The sequence below is a fragment of the Panulirus ornatus genome, chromosome 6, assembly GCF_036320965.1.
Source record: "Panulirus ornatus isolate Po-2019 chromosome 6, ASM3632096v1, whole genome shotgun sequence".
NCBI classification, from domain to species: Eukaryota; Metazoa; Arthropoda; class Malacostraca; order Decapoda; family Palinuridae; genus Panulirus; species Panulirus ornatus.
In genome coordinates, this window is record NC_092229.1 from 15,602,247 (window position 1) to 15,628,820 (window position 26,574).

The 26,574-nt window shown below is 39.4% G+C and overlaps 1 protein-coding gene across 9 annotated transcripts; it reads right to left on the minus strand.

The window, feature by feature from the left end:
• Positions 1–353: 353 nt before the first annotated feature.
• On the minus strand, positions 354–26,550 carry LOC139749088 (m-AAA protease-interacting protein 1, mitochondrial). Of its 9 annotated transcripts, none has more exons than XM_071662624.1 (7): positions 26,426–26,550; positions 21,111–21,259; positions 11,913–12,108; positions 11,011–11,124; positions 3,670–3,745; positions 2,088–2,184; positions 354–561 (listed from the first exon to the last, which is right to left on the minus strand). In XM_071662624.1, the coding sequence occupies exons 2-7, from the start codon at positions 21,230–21,232 to the stop codon at positions 462–464; spliced, it is 705 nt and encodes a 234-aa protein (XP_071518725.1). In that variant the 5' UTR covers positions 21,233–21,259; positions 26,426–26,550; the 3' UTR covers positions 354–461. The 9 variants fall into 9 exon arrangements, with proteins under 9 accessions (XP_071518725.1, XP_071518721.1, XP_071518723.1 ...); XM_071662620.1 differs by having other exon boundaries at positions 26,308–26,439; XM_071662622.1 differs by lacking the exon at positions 26,426–26,550 and adding an exon at positions 26,028–26,134.
• Positions 26,551–26,574: the final 24 nt, after the last annotated feature.

Consider the following 26,574-nt stretch of genomic DNA (forward strand, 5'->3'; position numbering starts at 1 on the left):
TGAACATATGATTTACAATGAAAGAAGGAAGGCAAGCAAGTGTTAAAATGAAGATAAAAAACAAATTGAGATGGATAAGAATAAGGAGTACATAGGGAGACATTAAGATTAGTCAGGTGGCTTAGTCTTAATGAGAGTAAGACCAGTAATACAGACATGAACAATGTGAGATGCTTTCAGAGAATATCTTAATATTCCTTTGTCATGACCATAGTACTTTCCCTGGCAGTTGCAGTCTATAACTTATTCCTATAACAGCAGAGCAATGAAATAAGCATAGGTAGTTTTCCCTATTTATTTGGAATTTATTCATATCTATAAGAAAATGGTGTAAGGGAGAAACTAAACACGAGTCAGAAACTATTTTTACTTGCGTCTTAAATTTAAAAAATATTCTATGCAATATCTGTTCACAGAACAGTCTGTAAGAAATATATTGACACATTTTACACGCTTAAAACCTAGCTATTATCCTTTCTGGGAATGGCTTGAAAGTTCTGAAGTCTGAATGTGGTAATTGTCCAATCTGGGAGTCTGCCCTCTGTATATTCTCGATGAAACCTACAAAGCAGAATTCATATATAAACAGGTGAGTTTCTAATTACTGTTTTGTGTATTCAAAATGATTAAGATCTATCTAACAGTTTTGAGATTTGAAACCCTGCATTCTTCTTAAAATCAAAACATGGATGAAAAATTGATTACCTATGTATGAAACTGTAAACTGACACATAAATGAAAAGATATTGAAGTAATTTTGTAATCATTATTACATTTCTTGTATTCTGATTTCATGAATAACGTGAATACTTGATATAAATTAAACATACAGAGAAAGAGTTCATAACTTTCATGTTGACCCTCTTAATTCACAAAATACTTATGACCTATCATACTGACACCACAAATGGATGAATTACTCTGCACCAGCATCATAAGAAATACTGCTAAACCGATGTTTGCTTCCTGTACAATTCACTTTAATCCCTTGCCTTACCCATTCACTTAAATTCAATCACTCGTCTTACCCATTCAGTTTACATTCATCCCTTGCCTTCGCCATTTCCTTTAATCCCTTACCTTATCCATTCAGTTTACTTTAATCCTTTGCCTTATCCATTCAGTTTACTTTCATCCCTTGCCTTAACATTTAATTTATCTTAATCCCTTACTTTAGCCACTCAGTTTCCTTTAATCCCTTGCCTTACCCATTCAATTTACTTTAATCCCTAGTTTTACCCATGTATTTTCAAAACGTGTGAATCAATATATCTCCCCTCTTTTACTTCATTTCTAGAATGTAGTCATGTGGGCAAAATAACACAATGTTTTGGTATAAATATTATCTTTTATGAAATTATGATTTCCAGTGATTTCAATCCAAGTTAGGAGCATCTACTGCCAATGTCCTTACATCTAAAACTGGAGAAACATAAGCTGGGAGCAATGCACTGGTTCTGGAGGAAGAGATCCACCTGAGGTGCCACTCCTGAAGAGAGAACTCACTTGAGAGCCTCCTTCCCTACTAACACCTTTGTTGCCAATGAACTTAACCCTAAGAGGGCATCTGCTCAGATGAATAAGAGACAGAGAAAAGGGTACTTGGATGGAGCAAGGCATATAATTTTTTGGTTAACTCTAAGAGAGTTTGGAGTTTGCAAGACCCTCTGTTCATTAAGCACTGGACATCTACAGTGCATCACTGTCCATCAAAAATAAGATTCTTCTTTTTTCCCCAGGGATCTTATAGATCCGGTTAAGGTCACAAGAAAAGCCTCACATGGATAGAACACCATTATATCACTTATAACATCTCATCCTAACTGAAAAGACAAACAAAATATACCAAAAATGAGTGATATTATGACATCTAAAATGAAGCTGTGACATTTACCAGAGGTTCTTTAACATGCATTTCCCCATAAAACGAATAAAAACATAGCAAACACTATAATGCCTAATAAGGTTAATGCACAATAATGAATGAAGACTTAAAAGTCTAGTCAGTTGTAAAAAAACACAGCTACTTCAGAAAATAACTAATCATATAATAAGGTATATTAGCAATTGAAACACTTGAAACTTACCTAGCAAAGTATTCCAGTACAATGAGCGAATGCTTGTCCGTGTTGTAAGGTATCCGAGTTCCTATCACGGTTACATCAATATCACAGTACTTTCGATCTGCAATATCCATCACCATGTCATACACTATTTTCATTTCAGTACTTTACACATTTACAGTATATCTTTAGGCCTTCCAACCTAAAGATTTTATTTTCAAAGGAATAATCTTTTCCTAAATATTCTGTGAATGCCTTTAGAAAGGGTTATCAGTAACATCAGGGCTCTTTCAAGGAAAGTGATCCAGAGGAGAATATGCAGTGTGAGGAGGGTTGATCAAGTAAGTAATAAAAGGGTAGAGAGAGGTGTGGTAATGAGTAAGGTTGGGGGAGCTGAAGTGACTGTGCTGAAATGGTTTGGACATATAGAGAGAAATAATAAGGAAAGCTTGGGAAAGAGAATATGTGTGTCTTAAAAAAAAAAAGTGGAGAGGAAAAGAAGAAGGGGGAGACCTAATTGGATATGTAATGATGGAGTGAAAAAGATTTTGAGCGCTTGAGGCATGGACAAAAAGGGGGGCGAAAGGCATGCATGGGATAGATTGAATTGGAGCAATGTGGTATACGGGAGGAAACGTGCTGTCAATTAACTGTATGTATATGTATGTATATGTGTATATGTTGATATGTACATGTATGTACATGTGCATGTAAGGGCATTTATGTATGTATACATATGTGTATATAAGTGAATGAACCTATATTTGTCTGTTTCCTAGCACTACCTCGCTGACGCGGGAACAGCAATTAAGTATAATAAATAAATAAATATATACATATTTGTTTTTTTAATACATATTTGCCATTTCCTGCATTAGCGAGGTAGCATTAAGAATGGAGGACTGAGTCTAAGAGCGAAAATCCTCACTTGGCCCTTTTTTGGAAAAGCAAAAACTGGAGGGGAGGATTTCCAGCCCCCACTCCTTCCCCTTCTAGTACCTTTTACAACATCCAGGGAATACTTCCCATGTATTCCCTGCATGTCACAGAAGGCGACAAAAAGGTGTAGAACCATGTGGCTGGAAATCCTCACTTCCTGTTTTACTTTTCAGAAAAAAGAGGAACAGACATGCAGGCCAAGTGATGATTTTCCCTCTAACGCTCAGTCATCTGTTCTTCATGCTACCTTGATAATGCAGGAAATGGCAAATATGTATAAAAAAAAATACATACATATACACAGTACTAACCATTGAAAAAATAATTCATTGTCTTTACCCAAAATCCCTCTTTATCTCTGCTTCTAATATGTGTCAAGCACACTAATGTAAAATTTGATGATGACACAAAAGATGAAGCAAGCGAAAACACTTGTTGGAGGCCATTAAAAAGGTAGAACAAGGGCAAAAGTGAAAGAAATACCTGACAGAAGCATCAAGCACTATCGCCTCTAATTCAAACTAGGAAACTCAAGTACCATCCAGCAGTATGGTCATCTGGAAGTCTGTAGAATACTGTTATTCAGACTGAAGATCTTCTATGTATATTACAACTACAACCAAGAGAATTTAAATGATCCAACAGTTTCTGTAACTTAGGCACTTACCAACAATATACTGAAGGGCTATATTATTTATCTGTGTAACTTGAACACTTTCAGGGGAAAGTATAAGGTTGTTGACCTGCAAAAAAAAAAAAAAAATAATATAAGAATCAGTTGTTAGGGCAAAGATATGTGTGTCTAAAAGTGCAGTAGTCCTAACAGTGATAATTATACGGATGTGAGTCTTGACATGCAGGGGATACGTGGGAAGTATTCTTTCTCCCCTATCCCCAGGGATAATACATACATATATATATATATATATATATATATATATATATGTGTGTGCGAGGTAGCGCTAGGAAAGGACAACAAAGGCCCCATTTGTTCACACTCAGTCTCTAGCTGTCATGCAATACCGCCTGAAACCACAGCTCCCTTTCCACATCCAGGCCCCATACAACTTTCCATGGTTTACCCCAGACGCTTCACATGCCCTGGTTCAATCCATTGACAGCATGTCGACCCCGGTATACCACATCGTTCCAATTCACTCTATTCCTTGCACGCCTTTCACCCTCCTGCATGTTCAGGCCCCGATCACTCAAAATCTTTTTCACTCCATCTTTCCACCTCCAATTTGGTCTCCCACTTCTCCTCGTTCCCTCCACCTCCGACAAATATATCCTCTTGGTCAATCTTTCCTCACTCATTCTCTCCATGTGACCAAACCATTTCAAAACACCCTCTGCTGCTCTCTCAACCACACTCTTTTTATTTCCACACATCTCTCTTACCCTTACATTACTTATTCGATCAAACCACGTCACACCACATATTGTCCTCAAACATCTCATTTCCAGCACATCCACCCTCCTGCGCACAACTCTTTCCATAGCCCACGCCTCACAACCATACAACATTGTTGGAACCACTATTCCTTCAAACATACCCATTTTTGCCCTCCGAGATAATGTTCTCGACTTCCACACATTCTTCAAGGCTCCCAGAATTTTCGCCCCCTCCCCCACCCTATGATTCACTTCCGCTTCCATGGTTCCATCCGCTGCCAAATCCATTCCCAGATATCTAAAACACTTTACTTCCTCCAGTTTTTCTCGATTCACAGTTACATCCCAATCAACTTGTCTCTCAACCCTACTGAACCTACTAACCTTGCTCTTATTCACATTTACTCTCAACTTTCTCCTTTCACACATTTCTTTTATATGCTTGATTGCCATTACCAGCATTAGAGAGGAAGCATCAGGAAACATTTAAAGAGAGACACATTCACTCATATACATATATATTCCTATGAGTCCACAGGGAAGAGATGAAGAGAGACACATTCACTCATACATATATATTCCTATGAGCCCACAGGGAAAATGAAACATGATAAGTTCTTTGTGTTTGGCCAACAAATGAAAATTTACAAATATTTCTCCCCTTACTTAACAAGTTAGTACCTTCCATCAAATTCACTGTAGAAAATTAAAATAAATAATGGTATGTTACCATTTTTAGATTGCATGATCCATAGGCAAGGAAACAAGTTTAAGTTTAGCATATACAGAAAACCTACCAATGTATGCTCACATATCCATTATTACTCATCTCAACATGACAGAGTTAAATTATCATCATTTCAATATAAGTTCCTTAGGGCATTACCTATTTGCAGTCCAGAGTTTAATGATGATGAGTTTGAGAAGATTTATTCTATTGGATCTAAGTTAAAGTACCCTAGATCTTTCATTGATAAATCCCTTAAGTAAGCAAAGAAATCATTAAACAGAGTTGAGCCCAAACCTCCCACTGACACCAAGAATCTTTTAGTTCTCCCTTTTAATAATAATTTTACTTTACTTCCCATGTTGCTTAAGTCATTTAATGTAAATGTTGCCTTCAGCAACAATAGTACTATAAAGAATATCTTAATCAGGAATTCACCAGAAAATTCTCCTGGATGCATCTATAAAGTGCCATGTGGATTTTTTTTTTTTCTTTTTTTTGCTTTGTCGCTGTCTCCCGCGTTTGCGAGGTAGCGCAAGGAAACAGACGAAAGAAATGGCCCAACCCACCCCCATACACATGTATATACATACGTCCACACACGCAAATATACATACCTACACAGCTTTCCATGGTTTACCCCAGACGCTTCACATGCCTTGATTCAATCCACTGACAGCACGTCAACCCCGGTATACCACATCGCTCCAATTCACTCTATTCCTTGCCCTCCTTTCACCCTCCTGCATGTTCAGGCCCCGATCACACAAAATCTTTTTCACTCCATCTTTCCACCTCCAATTTGGTCTCCCTCTTCTCCTCGTTCCCTCCACCTCCGACACATATATCCTCTTGGTCAATCTTTCCTCACTCATTCTCTCCATGTGCCCAAACCATTTCAAAACACCCTCTTCTGCTCTCTCAACCACGCTCTTTTTATTTCCACACATCTCTCTTACCCTTACGTTACTTACTCGATCAAACCACCTCACACCACACATTGTCCTTAAACATCTCATTTCCAGCACATCCATCCTCCTGCGCACAACTCTATCCATAGCCCACGCCTCGCAACCATACAACATTGTTGGAACCACTATTCCTTCAAACATACCCATTTTTGCTTTCCGAGATAATGTTCTCGACTTCCACACATTCTTCAAGGCTCCCAGAATTTTCGCCCCCTCCCCCACCCTATGATCCACTTCCGCTTCCATGGTTCCATCCGCTGCCAGATCCACTCCCAGATATCTAAAACACTTCACTTCCTCCAGTTTTTCTCCATTCAAACTCACCTCCCAATTGACTTGACCCTCAACCCTACTGTACCTAATAACCTTGCTCTTATTCACATTTACTCTTAACTTTCTTCTTTCACACACTTTACCAAACTCAGTCACCAGCTTCTGCAGTTTCTCACATGAATCAGCCACCAGCGCTGTATCATCAGCGAACAACAACTGACTCACTTCCCAAGCTCCCTCATCCACAACAGACTTCATACTTGCCCCTCTTTCCAAAACTCTTGCATTTACCTCCCTAACAACCCCATCCATAAACAAATTAAACAACCATGGAGACATCACACACCCCTGCCGCAAACCTAAATTCACTGAGAACCAATCACTTTCCTCTTCCTACACGTACACATGCCTTACATCCTCGATAAAAACTTTTCACTGCTTCTAACAACTTGCCTCCCACACCATATATTCTTAATACCTTCCACAGAGCATCTCTATCAACTCTATCATATGCCTTCTCCAGATCCATAAATGCTACATACAAATCCATTTGCTTTTCTAAGTATTTCTCACATACATTCTTCAAAGCAAACACCTGATCCACACATCCTCTACCACTTCTGAAACCACACTGATCTTCCCCAATCTCATGCTCTGTACATGCCTTCACCCTCTCAATCAATATCCTCCCATATAATTTACCAGGAATACTCAACAAACTTATACCTCTGTAATTTGAGCACTCACTCTTATCCCCTTTGCCTTTGTACAATGGCACTTTGCACGCATTCCGCCAATCCTCAGGCACCTCACCATGGGTCATGCATACATTAAATAACCTTACCAACAGGTCAATAATACAGTCACCCCTTTTTTAATAAATTCCACTGCAATACCATCCAAACCTGCTGCCTTGCCGGCTTTCATCTTCCGCAAAGTTTTTACTACCTCTTCTCTGTTTACCAAATCATTTTCCCTAACCCTCTCACTTTGCACACTATCTCGACCAAAACACCCTATATCTGCCACTCTATCATCAAACACATTCAACAAACCTTCAAAATACTCACTCCATCTCCTTCTCACATCACCACTACTTGTTATCACCTCCCCATTTGCTCCCTTCAATGAAGTACCCATTTGCTCCCTTGTCTTACGCACTTTATTTACCTCCTTCCAGAACATCTTTTTATTCTCCCTAAAATTTAATGATACTCTCTCACCCCAACTCTCATCTGCCCTCTTTTTCACCTCTTGCACCTTTCTCTTGACCTCCTGTCTCTTTCTTTTATACATCTCCCACTCAACTGCATTTTTTCCCAGCAAAAATCGTCCAAATGCCTCTCTCTTCTCTTTCACTAATAATCTTACTTCTTCATCCCACCACTCACTACCCTTTCTAATCAACCCACCTCCCACTCTTCTCATGCCACAAGCATCTTTTGCGCAATCCATCACTGATACCCTAAATACATCCCATTCCTCCCCCACTCCCCTTACTTCCATTGTTCTCACCTTTTTCCATTCTGTACTCAGTCTCTCCTGGTGCTTCCTCACACAAGTCTCCTTCCCAAGCTCACTTATTCTCACCACCCTCTTCACCCCAACATTCACTCTTCTTTTCTGAAAACCCATACAAATCTTCACCTTAGCCTCCACAAGATAATGATCAGACATCCCTCCAGTTGCACCTCTCAGCACATTAACATCCAAAAGTCTCTCTTTCACGCACCTGTCAATTAACACGTAATCCAATAACGCTCTCTAGCCATCTCTCCTACTTACATACGTATAGTTATGTATATCTCGCTTTTTAAACCAGGTATTCCCAATCACCAGTCCTTTTTCAGCACATAAATCTACAAGCTCTTCACAATTTCCATTTACAACACTGAACATCCCATGTATACCAATTATTCCCTCAACTGCCACATTACTCACCTTTGCATTCAAATCACCCATCACTATAACCCGGTCGCGTGCATCAAAACCACTAACACACTCATTCAGCTGCTCCCAAAACACTTGCCTCTCATGATCTTTCTTCTCATGCCCAGGTGCATATGCACCAATAATCACCCATCTCTCTCCATCAACTTTCAGTTTTACCCATATTAATCGAGAATTTACTTTCTTACATTCTATCACATACTTTCAGAACTCCTGTTTCAGGAGTACTGCTACTCCTTCCCTTGCTCTTGTCCTCTCACTAACCCCTGACTTTACTCCCAAGACATTCCCAAACCATATATATATATATATATATATATATATATATATATATATATATATATATATATATATCTATATATATATATATATATATATATATATATACGCACATATACACACATACACACATACATACATATATACATATGAAAAATGTAAGAAATAATTTAGAAAACTGAAACTTCTAGCTTGAAATGAAATGAAAAATGAATGTCACATAACGGTTCACATAATGGTTTCATCTATAGACGAAAAAATAGTAATAATATATATATCATATTTATTTATCTCACATAATGGTTCACATAATGGTTTCATCTATAGACGAAAAAATAGTAATAATATATATATCATATATATATTGTGTGATCGGGGCCTGAGCATGCAGGAGGGTGAAAGGAGGGCAAGGAATAGAGTGAATTGGAGCGATGTGGTATACCGGGGTTGACGTGCTGTCAGTGGATTGAAGCAGGGCATGTGAAGCGTCTGGGTAAACCATGGAAAGCTGTGTAGGTATGTATATTTGCGTGTGTGGACGTATGTATATAAATGTGTATGGGGGGGGGGTTGGGCCATTTCTTTCGTCTGTTTCCTTGCGCTACCTCGCAAACGCGGGAGACAGCGACAAAGTATAATAATAATAATATATATATATATATATATATGTGTGGACGTATGTATATAAATGTGTATGGGGGGGGGGGGTTGGGCCATTTCTTTCGTCTGTTTCCTTGCACTACCTCGCAAACGCGGGAGACAGCGACAAAGTATAATAATAATAATATATATATATATATATATATATATATATATATTATCCCTGGGGATAGGGGATTAAGAATACATCCCACGTATTCCCTGCGTGTCGTAGAAGGCGACTAAAAGGGGAGGGAGCGGGGGGCTGGAAATCCTCCCCTCTCTCTTTTTTTTTTTTTTAATTTTCCAAAAGAAGGAACAGAGGGGGCCAGGTGAGGATATTCCAAAAAAGGCCCAGTCCTCTGTTCTTAACGCTACCTCGCTATCGCGGGAAATGGCGAATAGTATGAAAAAAAAAAAAAAAAAAATATATATATATATATATATATATATATATATATATATATATATATATATAATATATATATACGTGTAGGAAGAGAGGAAAGTGATTGGTTCTCAGTGAATGTAGGTTTGCGGCAGGGGTGTGTGATGTCTCTATGGTTGTTTAATTTGTTTATGGATGGGGTTGTTAGGGAGGTAAATGCAAGAGTTTTGGAAAGAGGGGCAAGTATGAAGTCTGTTGGGGATGAGAGAGCTTGGGAAGTGAGTCAGTTGTTGTTCGCTGATGATACAGCGCTGGTGGCTGATTCATGTGAGAAACTGCAGAAGCTGGTGACTGAGTTTGGTAAAGTGTGTGGAAGAAGAAAGTTAAGAGTAAATGTGAATAAGAGCAAGGTTATTAGGTACAGTAGGGTTGAGGGTCAAGTCAATTGGGAGGTGAGTTTGAATGGAGAAAAACTGGAGGAAGTGAAGTGTTTTAGATATCTGGGAGTGGATCTGGCAGCGGATGGAACCATGGAAGCGGAAGTGGATCATAGGGTGGGGTAGGGGGCGAAAATTCTGGGGGCCTTGAAGAATGTGTGGAAGTCGAGAACATTATCTCAGAAAGCAAAAATGGGTATGTTTGAAGGAATAGTGGTTCCAACAATGTTGTATGGTTGCGAGGCGTGGGCTATGGATAGAGTTGTGCGCAGGAGGATGGATGTGCTGGAAATGAGATGTTTGAGGACAATGTGTGGTGTGAAGTGGTTTGATCGAGTGAGTAACGTAAGGGTAAGAGAGATGTGTGGAAATAAAAAGAGCGTGGTTGAGAGAGCAGAAGAGGGTGTTTTGAAGTGGTTTGGGCACATGGAGAGGATGAGTGAGGAAAGATTGACCAAGAGGATATATGTGTCGGAGGTGGAGGGAGCAAGGAGAAGAGGGAGACCAAATTGGAGGTGGAAAGATGGAGTGAAAAAGATTTTGTGTGATCGGGGCCTGAACATGCAGGAGGGTGAAAGGAGGGCAAGGAATAGAGTGAATTGGAGCGATGTGGTATACCGGGGTTGACGTGCTGTCAGTGGATTGAATCAAGGCATGTGAAGCGTCTGGGGTAAACCATGGAAAGCTGTGTAGGTATGTAAATTTGCGTGTGTGGACGTATGTATATACATGTGTATGGGGGGGGTGGGTTGGGCCATTTCTTTCGTCTGTTTCCTTGCGCTACCTCGCAAACGCGGGAGACAGCGACAAAGTATAAAAAAAAAAAAAAAAAAAAAAAATTATTTATCTATCTATTTTGCTTTGTCACTGTCCCCTGCGTCAGCAAGGTAGCGCAAGGAAACAGACGAATAATAACAACAACAACAACAACAACAACAAACTAGCATACCTGATCATTTGTCCACTTTGTATGACGTATTTTATCTATGGCTTTCTGTGTTAAAAGTCCACACAGTTCACCCCAATCACGTCTGCTAACAAGTTCTGTGACAGTGCAGACTGCCTGAAAAATCAACCATTCAATTCTAAATATCTATTTACACAAAAATAATTAAAGTTTTAGGGTTAACATCTGAACTCCAGTAACACAATACTTAATCACAATGAAATTTTTCTGGGAAGCTTTATATGCTACAGTTAATTTCTTAATAATACAGTTAATTTCTTGATAAAGTGAAACATTTCAAACCTAGCTTGTAAAGCTAAATATATATATCTATCTAAGCATATAATAGGGTTCATACAGATGCCTTGTAGAGGGTCTAAAGAATATACAGTGTGGGAAGAAAGCTGTTAGAAGCAGGGAAGTTTTTATTAAAGTTGTAAAGACAGTGTACAAGTAAGAAGAGAGGAGAGTGAATGGCTCCAAGTAAAGACTGGTCTACGGCAGGGATGTGTGATATCATCATGGCTGTTCAATTTGTTTATGGATAGGGGATGAGGAAGATAAATGCAAGACTCTTGGAGAGAAGGATGATTATGTAGTCTGTGGGTTATGACAGGCCCTGGAAAGTGAGTTGTTGTCTGCTGATGATGCAGCACTGGTGGCAGATTTGAGCAAGAAACTGCAGAAGTTGGTGATGAGTTTGGAAGTGTGTGAAAGGAGGAAGTTGGGAATATATGTCAATAAAAATGTTATTAGGTTTAGCAGGGCTGAGAGACAGGTTAGTCAAGGCAAACACATCCCACCAGTTCTTGCCCATATGTATGTGAAAATGGCATAATTGATGCCTGTTCCTTCTAAAAAGTATAGGAAAAATGGCATATGTGAATACATTATCAAACACTAACCTGTTTCACACCAAATTTGAAAGAATCTATTTCAAAACTTGGATCCCACTCTCTTTTAAGAGCAGCAATTTCCATTTGATTATGAAGCCACTTAAAGGGATTTGGGATATAAAACACTTTCATTCTTGCTGGTGGAGGGTCTCTTCTTGAACTCTGCTGAATGTGAGGACTTGTGTGAAGGTTGCATCCAACTGACCTTCAAAGAACAAGATGTACATATTGTAAATACATTATCACCATACAAATTAGTCACATTCACTATATATTATATAAATACCTCTAAACTTGTGTGGAGAAATACCAGGCGAGACTTAGTGTAGAATGGCATATGGTGAGAATAAATGAAGGAACAGGAGGTATTTAGGGTAGAAGTACAAGTATGTTCAAGAGAACTGTGTGACATGTGGAGGCTTTGATGTGGGTAGGTGAGAAAAAGTACTGAGTGTACTGAATGGTGGGATGATGAAGTAAAGGTGTCAAAGAAAGAGAAAAAAGAGACTTATGTTTGTGTGTGGTACTTACAGGGAAGGAATATGAGTGACAGGGAGATAAGTAAGAGAAAGCAGACTAAGACACAAAACCCATGAGATCCAACTAAACAAATAAATCTATCTAACTTAGAAAAAAGAAGGTTGGGATGATTTCGTACATTGCAGTAATCAAAACTATCAAAAGCTTCAATAATCTCAATCTAAAACGCTATCTACGGCTTGAGTCATCAGGCATCACTAGTAGCAATGGATAAAAACTCGTGGGCTGATGTTTTACCTCAAATTAGGCAAAGTACTTTCTCTTCAACAGAATTGTAATCATATGGAACAATTTAGTGATTGAAAGTAGTAATATACATACATTTAAGAATAACTCCTGAAGCAGGAGTTGTGGGAGTATGTGATAGAATGTAAGAAAGTAAATTCTCGATTGATATGGGTAAAATTGAAAGTTGATGGAGAGAGGTGGGTGATTATTGGTGCATATGCACCTGGGCATGAGAAGAAAGATCATGAGAGGCAAGTGTTTTGGGAGCAGCTAAATGAGTGTGTTAGCGGTTTTGATGCACGAGACCGGGTTATAGTGATGGGTGATTTGAATGCAAAGGTGAGTAATGTGGCAGTTGAGGGAATAATTGGTATGCATGGGGTGTTCAGTGTTGTAAATGGAAATGGTGAAGAGCTTGTAGATTTATGTGCTGAAAAAGGACTGATGATTGGGAATACCTGGTTTAAAAAGCGAGATATACATAAGTATACTTATGTAAGTAGGAGAGATGGCCAGAGAGCGTTATTGGATTACGTGTTAATTGACAGGCGTGCGAAAGAGAGACTTTTGGATGTTAATGTGCTGAGAGGTGCAACTGGAGGGATGTCTGATCATTATCTTGTGGAGGCTAAGGTGAAGATTAGTATGGGTTTTCAGAAAAGAGGAGTGAATGTTGGGGTGAAGAAGGTGGTGAGAGTGAGTGAGCTTGGGAAGGAGACCTGTGTGGGGAAGTACCAGGAGAGACTGTGCACAGAATGGAAAAAGGTGAGAACAATGGAAGTAAGGGGAGTGGGGGAGGAATGGGATGTATTTAGGGAATCAGTGATGGATTGCGCAAAAGATGCTTGTGGCATGAGAAGAGTGGGAGGGGGGCTGTTTAGAAAGGGTAGTGAGTGGTGGGATGAAGAAGTAAGAGTATTAGTGAAAGAGAAGAGAGAGGCATTTGGACGATTTTTGCAGGGAAAAAATGCAATTGAGTGGGAGAAGTATAAAAGAAAGAGACAGGAGGTCAAGAGAAAGGTGCAAGAGGTGAAAAAAAGGGCAAATGAGAGTTGGGGTGAGAGACTATCAGTAAATTTTAGGGAGAATAAAAAGATGTTCTGGAAGGAGGTAAATAGGGTGCGTAAGACAAGGGAGCAAATGGGAACTTCAGTGAAGGGCGTAAATGGGGAGGTGATAACAAGTAGCGGTGATGTGAGAAGGAGATGGAATGAGTATTTTGAAGGTTTGTTGAATGTGTCTGATGACAGAGTGGCTGATATAGGGTGTTTTGGTCGAGGTGGTGTGCAAAGTGAGAGGGTTAGGGAAAATGATTTGGTAAACAGAGAAGAAGTAGTAAAAGCTTTGCGGAAGATGAAAGCCGGCAAGGCAGCAGGTTTGGATGGTATTGCAGTGGAATTTATTAAAAAAGGGGGTGACTGTATTGTTGACTGGTTGGTAAGGTTATTTAATGTATGTATGACTCATGGTGAGGTGCCTGAGGATTGGCGGAATGCGTGCATAGTGCCATTGTACAAAGGCAAAGGGGATAAGAGTGAGTGCTCAAATTACAGAGGTATAAGTTTGTTGAGTATTCCTGGTAAATTATATGGGAGGGTATTGATTGAGAGGGTGAAGGCATATACAGAGCATCAGATTGGGGAAGAGCAGTGCGGTTTCAGAAGTGGTAGAGGATGTGTGGATCAGGTGTTTGCTTTGAAGAATGTATGTGAGAAATACTTAGAAAAGCAAATGGATTTGTATGTAGCATTTATGGATCTGGAGAAGGCATATGATAGAGTTGATAGAGATGCTCTGTGGAAGGTATTAAGAATATATGGTGTTGGAGGCAAGTTGTTAGAAGCAGTGAAAAGTTTTTATCGAGGATGTAAGGCATGTGTACGTGTAGGAAGAGAGGAAAGTGATTGGTTCTCAGTGAATGTAGGTTTGCGGCAGGGGTGTGTGATGTCTCCATGGTTGTTTAATTTGTTTATGGATGGGGTTGTAAGGGAGGTAAATGCAAGAGTCCTGGAAAGAGGGGCAAGTATGAAGTCTGTTGGGGATGAGAGAGCTTGGGAAGTGAGTCAGTTGTTGTTCGCTGATGATACAGCGCTGGTGGCTGATTCATGTGAGAAACTGCAGAAGCTGGTGACTGAGTTTGGTAAAGTGTGTGGAAGAAGAAAGTTGAGAGTAAATGTGAATAAGAGCAAGGTTATTAGGTACAGTAGGGGTGAGGGTCAAGTCAATTGGGAGGTGAGTTTGAATGGAGAAAAACTGGAGGAAGTGAAGTGTTTTAGATATCTGGGAGTGGATCTGTCAGCGGATGGAACCATGGAAGCGGAAGTGGATCATAGGGTGGGGGAGGGGGCGAAAATTTTGGGAGCCTTGAAAAATGTGTGGAAGTCGAGAACATTATCTCGGAAAGCAAAAATGGGTATGTTTGAAGGAATAGTGGTTCCAACAATGTTGTATGGTTGCGAGGCGTGGGCTATGGATAGAGATGTGCGCAGGAGGATGGATGTGCTGGAAATGAGATGTTTGAGGACAATGTGTGGTGTGAGGTGGTTTGATCGAGTAAGTAACGTAAGGGTAAGAGAGATGTGTGGAAATAAAAAGAGCGTGGTTGAGAGAGCAGAAGAGGGTGTTTTGAAATGGTTTGGGCACATGGAGAGAATGAGTGAGGAGAGATTGACCAAGAGGATATATGTGTCGGAGGTGGAGGGAACGAGGAGAAGAGGGAGACCAAATTGGAGGTGGAAAGATGGAGTGAAAAAGATTTTGTGTGATCGGGGCCTGAACATGCAGGAGGGTGAAAGGAGGGCAAGGAATAGAGTGAATTGGAGTCATGTGGTATACAGGGGTTGACGTGCTGTCAGTGGATTGAATCAAGGCATGTGAAGCGTCCGGGGTAAACCATGGAAAGCTGTGTAGGTATGTATATTTGCGTGTGTGGACGTGTGTATGTACATGTGTATGGGGGGGGGGGTTGGGCCATTTCTTTCGTCTGTTTCCTTGCGCTACCTCGCAAACGCGGGAGACAGCGACAAAGTAAAAAAAAAAAAAAAAAAAAAAAAAAGAATAACTTAAACATTTTGACTCAGTCCACAACTAACATTATTTGTGCCTCCTTAGTCACATGAGCTGTTTGCAGATTTTTCTCTTTGAATCAGCTGTATGCCATATGACCCTTGCCACACTCATCCGAGAGTTACTGAAATTGTCCCCTACCAAATGCAGCCTCAAAAGGACCACATGGTCTGTTACTGTTTCAGTTCCTTTGTATCCTACTGTATTCCCCCTTGTCCATTATTACAGATGCCCCCTTGGACACTAAACATAACAACAGTCACTGTTTATGCATCAGACCTTCTAAAGTGTAAAAGTAGTGAGAGAATCCACTCTGGAATTAAAGTTGTCAATTCAAGCACAGACCATGCGTTTTAACAAAGTTGATCTTTTCCCTCCAACCCTGCACACTCTGCACAAAGATACATAGATAAAATCACAACATTTGATGACCTGTTGTCCTAATCAATGGATGTTTAGCTTCCAGAATGCAGCCTGAGCCTCATAAAGACAGAAGCGACTCCTGGAGCAGAAAGTAAGAGGGTATACATGTAAGATTGCTATCTGTGTGTTATGGAAAGAGTTTTACACTAATGTTACCCCATCTCTTAAACTTGTATATATGTAGCATGTCTTCACTTCTACTTTTTTTTTTTTTTTTCTTTGTCGCTGTCTCCTGCGTTTGCGAGGTAGCACAAGGAAACAGACGAAAGAAATGGCCCAACCCACCCCCATACACATGTATATACATACGTCCACACATGCAAATATACATACCTACACAGCTTTCCATGGTTTACCCCAGACACTTCACATGCCCTGATTCAATTCACTGACAGCACGTCAACCCCAGTATACCACATCGATCCAATTCACTCTATTCCTTGCCCTCCTTTCACCCTCCTGCATGTTCAGGCCCCGATCACACAAAATCTTTTTCACTCCATCTTTCCACCTCCAATTTGGTCTCCCTCTTCTCCTCGTTCCCTTCACCTCCGACACATATATCCTCTTGGTCAATCTTTCCTCACTCATTCTCTCCATGTGACCAAACCATTTCAAAACACACTCTTCTGCTCTATCAACCACGCTCTTTTTATTTCCACACATCTCTCTTACCCTTACGTTACTTACTCAATCAAACCACCTCACACCACACATTGTCCTCAAACATCTCATTTCCAGCACATCCACCCTCCTACGCACAACTCTATCCATAGCCCACGCCTCGCAACCATACAACATTGGTGGAACCACTATTCCTTCAAACATACCCATTTTTGCTTTCCGAGATAATGTTCTCGACTTCCACACATTCTTCAAGGCTCCCAGGATTTTTGCCCCCTACCCCACCCCATGATTCACTTCCGCTTCCATGGTTCCATACGCTGCCAGATCCACTCCCAGATATCTAAAACACTTCACTTCCTCCAGTTTTTCTCCATTCAAACTCACCTCCCAATTGACTTGACCCTCAACCCTACTGTACCTAATAACCTTGCTCTTATTCACATTTACTCTTAACTTTCTTCTTTCACACACTTTACCAAACTCAGTCACCAGCTTCTGCAGTTTCTCACATGAATCAGCCACCAGCGCTGTATCATCAGCGAACAACAACTGACTCACTTCCCAAGCTCTCTCATCCACAACAGACTTCATACTTGCCCCTCTTTCCAAAACTCTTGCATTTACCTACCTAACAACCCCATCCATAAACAAATTAAACAACCATGGAGACATCACACCCCTGCCGCAAACCTACATTCACTGAGAACTAATCACTTTCCTCTCTTCCTACATGTACACATGCCTTACATCCTCGATAAAAACTTTTCACTGCTTCTAACAACTTGCCTCCCACACCATATATTCTTAATACCTTCCACAGAGCATCTCTATCAACTCTATCATATGCCTTCTCCAGATCCATAAATGCTACATACAAATCCATTTGCTTTTCTAAGTATTTCTCACATACATTCTTCAAAGCAAACACCTGATCCACACATCCTCTACCACTTCTGAAACCACACTGCTCTTCCCCAATCTCATGCTCTGTACATGCCTTCACCCTCTCAATCAATACCCTCCCATATAATTTACCAGGAATACTCAACAAACTTATACCTCTGTAATTTGAGCACTTACTCTTATCCCCTTTGCCTTTGTACAATGGCACTATGCACGCATTCCGCCAATCCTCAGGCACCTCACCATGAGTCATACATACATTAAATAACCTTACCAACCACTCAATAATACAGTCACCCCTTTTTTTAATAAATTCCACTGCAATACCATCCAAACCTGCTGCCTTGCCGGCTTTCATCTTCCACAAAGCTTTTACTACCTCTTCTCTGTATATATAGTATACTATGTATATACAGTTAAACATAGAGCAGAAAGATGCAGATCAGTGGTGCTGTAAAGACTAGATAGAGACCACTTCTGGTAAACAAAAATCAACAAAATACGTAAATAAAGGACACAAAAGGAAAAAGGAGTGTAGTAGCCACATGGTATTAAGACAAGCAAAGGTGTTTGCCTGTCATGAAGACTATAACAGTGTTTTCATAAAAAAGAAAGACCGTTGAGAAAAAATAATATGAAAAACATCAAAAAGGAAAAAAACAAATGTCAATATAAGTCAAATAAGACCAGAGGACAGATCAACCATAAAGCAAGCAAAGAAAGACCAAGTATTCTAAGTAGGTGAAAACAGCTAAATGTAGTACCTATGAAAACACATGCTGATGGGCTGGTGGAAATTAGAAAAGCAAGTCTACAGACAGCACAGGGAAAATTAAACGATATTAAATGAGTAGGTGAAACAAAGTTTACCAACATGAAAATCTAACACTTTCTTAGGAATACACAAAAATAAGGATGAAAAGAAAAGATATAGTAGATAAGGAACAACCTAAGTTTCAGGGACTACTAATGGATGACAGGCCATTTAAACAGCACATCAGCACATGGTGGAAAGTAAGTTGATGAATAATTGCAAAAGAGTTTTAATAGTTTACAATCCTTCGAATCTGGTGGTCTGGAACAAATTTTGCAGATATAGGGTGTTTTGGTCAAGGTGGTGTGCAAAGTGAGAGGGTTAGGGAAAATGATTTGGTAAACAGAGAAGAGGTAGTAAAAGCTTTGCGGAAGATGAAAGCCGGCAAGGCAGCAGGTTTGGATGGTATTGCAGTGGAATTTATTAAAAAAGGGGGTGACTGTATTGTTGACTGGTTGGTAAGGTTATTTAATGTATGTATGACTCATGGTGAGGTGCCTGAGGATTGGCGGAATGCGTGCATAGTGCCATTGTACAAAGGCAAAGGGGATAAGAGTGAGTGCTCAAATTACAGAGGTATAAGTTTGTTGAGTATTCCTGGTAAATTATATGGGAGGGTATTGATTGAGAGGGTGAAGGCATGTACAGAGCATCAGATTGGGGAAGAGCAGTGCGGTTTCAGAAGTGGTAGAGGATGTGTGGATCAGGTGTTTGCTTTGAAGAATGTATGTGAGAAATACTTAGAAAAGCAAATGGATTTGTATGTAGCATTTATGGATCTGGAGAAGGCATATGATAGAGTTGATAGAGATGCTCTGTGGAAGGTATTAAGAATATATGGTGTGGGAGGCAAGTTGTTAGAAGCAGTGAAAAGTTTTTATCGAGGATGTAAGGCATGTGTACGTGTAGGAAGAGAGGAAAGTGATTGGTTCTCAGTGAATGTAGGTTTGCGGCAGGGGTGTGTGATGTCTCCATGGTTGTTTAATTTGTTTATGGATGGGGTTGTTAGGGAGGTAAATGCAAGAGTCCTGGAAAGAGGGGCAAGTATGAAGTCTGTTGGGGATGAGAGAGCTTGGGAAGTGAGTCAGTTGTTGTTCGCTGATGATACAGCGCTGGTGGCTGATTCATGTGAGAAACTGCAGAAGCTGGTGACTGAGTTTGGTAAAGTGTGTGGAAGAAGAAAGTTAAGAGTAAATGTGAATAAGAGCAAGGTTATTAGGTACAGTAGGGGTGAGGGTCAAGTCAATTGGGAGGTGAGTTTGAATGGAGAAAAACTGGAGGAAGTGAAGTGTTTTAGATATCTGGGAGTGGATCTGTCAGCGGATGGAACCATGGAAGCGGAAGTGGATCATAGGGTGGGGGAGGGGGCGAAAATTTTGGGAGCCTTGAAGAATGTGTGGAAGTCGAGAACATTATCTCGGAAAGCAAAAATGGGTATGTTTGAAGGAATAGTGGTTCCAACAATGTTGTATGGTTGCGAGGCGTGGGCTATGGATAGAGATGTGCGCAGGAGGATGGATGTGCTGGAAATGAGATGTTTGAGGACAATGTGTGGTGTGAGGTGGTTTGATCGAGTAAGTAACGTAAGGGTAAGAGAGATGTGTGGAAATAAAAAGAGCGTGGTTGAGAGAGCAGAAGAGGGTGTTTTGAAATGGTTTGGGCACATGGAGAGAATGAGTGAGGAAAGATTGACCAAGAGGATATATGTGTCAGAGGTGGAGGGAACGAGGAGAAGAGGGAGACCAAATTGGAGGTGGAAAGATGGAGTGAAAAAGTAAAAATAATAGACATAACAATGCTAGTGGGAAACCAGATATAAAATTTTCTAGGCAAACTTAAAAGTTCTGATAAAACCAAATTTCAATTTCAGAGAAACTGACTAAGACTTAGGTTCACACAAAGGAAGGGAAGAGTGCATATGCAAATACTCAGAATGTCAAAAAAACTCCTGCATTAAAAGAATTCTAAGCACACAAGTCATAGAGTCTGACTGCCATCAATGCTTCACTATATTACACATATAACAGAATGGAAATAAAAAACATCCGGTACAATGTCTCACTTATGAAAGATTCTTTCATCATACTTAACTTTGAATAGGTTGCAGTAAATAAAGATTAAGAGTTAGCAGCAGGATCAATTCAAGATTACAAAGTAAGTGAAGCAGCAGCACCAAAGGCAATTTGAAACCAGACAAGAAGGCATCCAATAGTGTGTTCTATGATTTCTTATCAGTATTTATCAAAAAAGCTACACTAATATTACAGTTATGGCTTCCAAAATATTCACAAAAGCTTATCCAATAAAATTGTACCTTTATCTGAAGAGGATGTTTACAGATCTTTGAACACTAATTTTTCCCACATGATATCTACAACAAATTTACAATTAAGAAATTTATGACAGATTCAGGAATCAAACCTCACACACTTTTACGAGTCTACTATACAAAACTAGCCTATCAGCTAAACTCAAAGGGTATATGAAATATCAAAATAGGCATTTACTTTAATAATCCTAATTGCATACAAGAGGATCATCATAAAATAATATGAACATTGCAAGATGCTATCATACTGTACAAGAAATCTGTTAAATGAACACACCTGGGCTGAGGTAGGTGAGGTAATACAGTCCCTGCCCCAACAGCTCTTGCTGACAAGAGCGCCAGAAACTGCAGGGTATACTGATGACTGGACTTACATGCAGGTCTTATCATGCCCATCATTTTTTTATGTAAACTTTACAATCAAATCTGAAAAAAAGAGACTTTTGACAGTTTAACAGAAAACACTCACAAATAGCTATTGTACCGTAATATAATATTTCTACTGATGTCTTCCTTGATCATGCATCTACAAATTGCAGCTATATACAGTAAAATTGCAGCCATCAACTATCGATGTTAAAATCACTGAGAAACATCCTGTTTCAAAGCCCACCTCACCATGCTCCCATGTGGAGTAAAACCTTGAGCTATTCCTGTCCATCATGATGGATGTTGGATTATGCCCATTTTTACTACTAGGGGTTCATATCACAATAATCATCCTCAAAATACTAATGCAGGCCAATGAAGTCATGATCCAAACAGTAGACTACCTACCTTCTTCTCTCTATCATAACAAACACTTATCAAAAAAACTTTTTCATCTGCTTTATAAATCTGGTTCAGTAATAGTAATCAAAAGCATACTCATAATGGTTTTTCATCTGCTTTATAAATCTAGTTTAGTAATAATAATCAAAAGCATACTCATAATGGTAAGATAATTAATAATGCTTCATTATAAAGCTAATAAATCTATTCAGGTATCAATGTCATGATAAATCTGTAACAAATGCAGTCTCAAATCTCCACTCCCTCCCCTAAGCTCTCTGAAACCCAACCATCCAAAGCTGCATCCCTTCTGTACTCACAAATCTCAAATTTTCATATCTGCCATCATAACTGTATCTACTGTAATAAAAGAACTCCCATTCTGGACCCTCTGGACCTTAAGTCTCCTGATCCTAATGCCATCTGCTCCAAAAACATTCCAACCTCTATAAACTTGCTTTTTGTACATTTCACCCATTTCCCTCCAGCTGTGGGCATCTATTCCTCTATACGTCTTACTGCCACGAAGCACTGCTCTCTTCACATCTACCAAAAGGATTGGTTAGGCCCTACCTAAGATAACTTTTCTTTTTCCCTCCATAACAGTCTGGAACTGATAATCAAGCACCTGAGCTCCTGAAGGTAATGACAACTCTTCTAAAACACTTAACGTCATTTCAACTTCAAAACTCTCTCATCATAAATGTTATTTCTGTCCCCTAAGAGTCTTCCAACCACAATCATATTTCTGTATCTTCTATTTGGTCATGCCCACTGTCAATTCCCCCCAACTCCCTCCTTTAAAATGCCAATTTTGGCACTTTGGGAGAGTAATGTGATCTTTGTTGCACATCTTCCTAATGATTTGCTAGGATGCTTCATATTACGCTGAATGCATAAGCAGTGGTAATCTCAGCTGTGATGGAGTCCTACACCCCAGCTTCAATCAAATCTCTCCCCACCCCTGCCCACTACCACCATTTAGGGTTGGATTGCTTCAGCTCTGATCCTAGTTTCATAAGGGACAGAGAGTATTAATTCATGAAACCCCTCCTTTCCCCTGAAATCTAGCCCACTTTCATTTCTGCTTAGAATGACAGCAAAGCTGTTCAAAGTAAAGTCAAGCATATCTTCACAAAAAGACAGTGAGCTATCTTGACTTCTTTCCTACAGAAAAATCTCTCGTCCTTAACCCAAAACATATCAAACAAGCTGTGTAATTCAACCTTTCCCCCCTCTCATCCAACATATGAAGCTGCTGTTTTTGGTACCATATTTTTCTCTTATTTAACTTTCTATGTTTGTGCTTCTAATCCTCCACCCATATCTCTTCCACTAAACCTATGCCATTCCATATATTTTCCTCAAGCAGGTTCTTCCAAGAACTCTTCCAGCTCCAAATGATAAGGCATATGGCCCAGACAACATACCTCTTAAAGGACCAAATCTTGCTTGCCTATTACACATGTCTAAAAACCCAAAGTTATCCTTCCTCTTGTAGGCACACCTTGGTGCAGCCCATTCAGAATAAAGGAGACAATTCTAACCTCTTCAACTATTATCCCAATGCTCTCCTTTCAGCTACCTTTATTTGAAATTCTCAACTCTCTCTTTCTCAATATTTAGAATTCCATTCTCATATTTCTGATCACTAGTATGGATCTTGCACTGCCCGTTCTATCGATGATCTTCTCTATGTGACTCCTCTGGACCTCCTCTCTCAAGGGTACTGGAGAAACTTTTGTCATAGCCCTCACAATCTTCCTTCATAGCATCTGACACAGTGTGGCCTAAGTCTTTGCTTTTTAAACTCCCTTCTTTTGATGCTTCTCTCTGTTTCCCTAAAGCTGTGTCCTCTCTAGCCACTTAATGGGGTAGTCGCTGATGGAGCAGCTTGTTCTCCAACAAAATTCTATCACCAATTATGTTCTTCCAGATTCCTTCCTAACACCTAATTTCTTTCCTCTCTTTAAATATATTAATGTCTCTTCTGCTTCTAATCCTATGTACTCTGATGCTGATGAATCCAATACACACAAACCAACACACCTTCCTACCCTTCTTTCCTTTAATTCCTACTCCCTTTGCTCTTCTAAACATATATCCTCTCTCATTTTTAAACATGAACATCTTAAAATGGGGAAAAAGTTACCTAAGTAAGTTTATTACCAGTAATGCTGATACATAAATGTTCTCTACATTTCTAAATAAGTGTACGTCATTTCCATCTATTAATTTGAAAACACTACATTTCGGCTCTGCAACAACACTGGCATGATAGGGTTTACCGTATCTTTCATTTTGTCGTGGAAACTACATGATCATCATGGCACCCTCTTGGAGACTAGTAGAATGGACCATACTCGTAGTCCACCTCTAAACTAACATACTCCCAAGCCTTAATACCAACTAAATGAAACCTCTGTGATATCCGGATTACTTTTAAAGCATAAACCTTTCCATCATACGAATAAACTTCAACCATTTCAACTCAACTACTTATCATATGTTTTGCAATATTTATATTGAGAGTCGCCCCCTCCAGCTTACCCGGCACTGAAGTAGCCCGGCCACTATTGTAAACAAAGTGTCCGATTCCCAGATCATCGGAGACAAAGTTGAAATTATCACAAGAAAAATGTCTATTCTTGTTCTTTTTCATTACCTCTGTCATCCATTATAAAATCATACAATGGTATAATTACTCGATATTTCCCAATGTTGATTGCTACAACTACTGAAACGAGTAATCGACACCCTAGTCGTATAAAGCCTTTCAAACAAATCAAAAACAATTTCAATACTGTAAACATTAGATAAATAGTAATGACATCGGCTAGTTTGTCTTGATATTTATTAAGGGCATGACTACTGTTGTTCAGGAAGTGAATAAAGTCTAAGTACATCCGCCAATGAGTTATGTAACTTCTTGTGTGTTCGTTGTTAACAAGACTGCGGAAAATAAACGCCTGTATCTATCATTATTCCTTAGTCTTGCATTCATGAATCACTAACTTTTAATAAAAAATATAACACAAATTATGGTTATCATGATCCGACTTGCAAACATCCCAGTGCATTATTAAGATGGCATGATGAACCTGACGTAGCCACTATTAGAAAAATGGATGAAGTCAATTTTCAATCTGCATACAAAAAAAATACAACATTCAGATTAGATGACTTAAAAAAAAAGTAAAATGTCTAATACACAGCGTACTCATATACCTACCATGTTAAGCTTTCCATCATTATCCTGATGAGTAAATAAAGACATATTCTTATGTAAGCAAAGAAAAATGGTAGTCATGATAATTTTGAACCTGCCTATAAATGCCATAATAAGATTTAAAAACTAAATAAGCGCTAAGTCTCATATAATGCGTACTTACCACTTTTGTACTGAGCTTTCCAAAGGAAATTGAATAAAATCATGATCATTTTAAATCTATCATTCTAATCTCTGACGCCTAATCCCTGAAGGAGGAAGCCATGGCAAAAGTCTTCATAACACTTGAAACCCAATAAGGCCTCAACCTTAACAGGCCAATGGTAAAGGTCACCTCTAACGCAGTGATTTCAAATGCTCCTACTTAATATTCCTACCAACCACTGATATCCAACATGTCTATCTATTTATCCTGCCTAATGTCAGAACCTATTACTTGTACCTAATGTTCCCAGCTAATGCTGCTACCTATTTCTACCTAGAGCACCTGTCTTAACGTTTCTACATGCAATTTCTATCTATTGGTCTTACCATTTGTCCGAAAGGAAAGGATAGCTTAAAGCTGTTAAGAATGAGCTGCGTGAGTTACAGCTGAGAAGAAGGAATTGTGCGGGTTAAGTGATGTTAAGTGTTATTTGTGACAAGGAGAGATTGTATATTTAGTGGACAGAATACCAGCAGTTCACGTGTGGGTGAGGCACAAAGAGTTGCAGTTTGACAATGCAATTACCCATGGGGTAACATACCTCCCTGGTCGGTGGCTGCCTGTTGGCACTTCATTCAAAACCTGCACAGAAGATACCATAATTAGCTAAAATATTTCAAAAAGCGCATTCTCTAATGCAATTCACACTGACGTGCCACTCTTGTGATGAGCTTTCATCATGTTGGCGAGTTCATAATCAGGTTAGATTACTCTAACACCTCCCAGTTCTCAAATACAGTGTGTACTTACATATTCTTGTGTTGTCAAGTTTGTAATTTGTCCTCCATCTCCTCACCCACCTCCAACGAATACTGGATACAATCCTAGGAAAATTATAATGGATTTTTCAACATAACACACATACCTAAATGCCGTGAGGGTGAATTTCATGACATTTCACCATGGAATTTTTCTATTATGACGACGTCAGAACTGAATCCCTCACTAAGACACGACTAGAAAGTGATAATATGTCATAATACACTCACCATAAGTCATTATCCCCTTATGTCAAGTGAGTTTTTCAAAGTTGTGTTAACCTGACCAAATTGTGTGATAACCGTGGTAAAAAATTGGAGTACGATAAGCGGACCTCAAGCCAGCAGCATTTTGGCTAATACATAGAAATATTGATAATTATATCTGATATTGTTGATACATCTCAGGATTATATGGTTTTATTTAGGAAAAATCGAACCATACGTGAGAGACATTGTCTTTTGGCCATATGGACTATTCTAGACTGACTCGTTAATGAAGACCATTTACCTTAAATCATGAAAAACAAATCGAAAATCACAAGGACCATCTTCGTGCGTTCACGATCAAAGATTTTGGCTCATGATCATTCTAAAACTGTACAGGCCAAAGACCTAGGAGCATTCACCATGTCACATGATAATGATGTGTGGAGGGAGGCTGGAGTAGAGGTAATTGCTGGTGTTGCTATGCGGGTAGTCAACTGTTGCTGTGTTGATACAAATTTGTTTGCGTTGATGATAGAAGAGATAGAAGAAATAAATCCTTGATCAACTA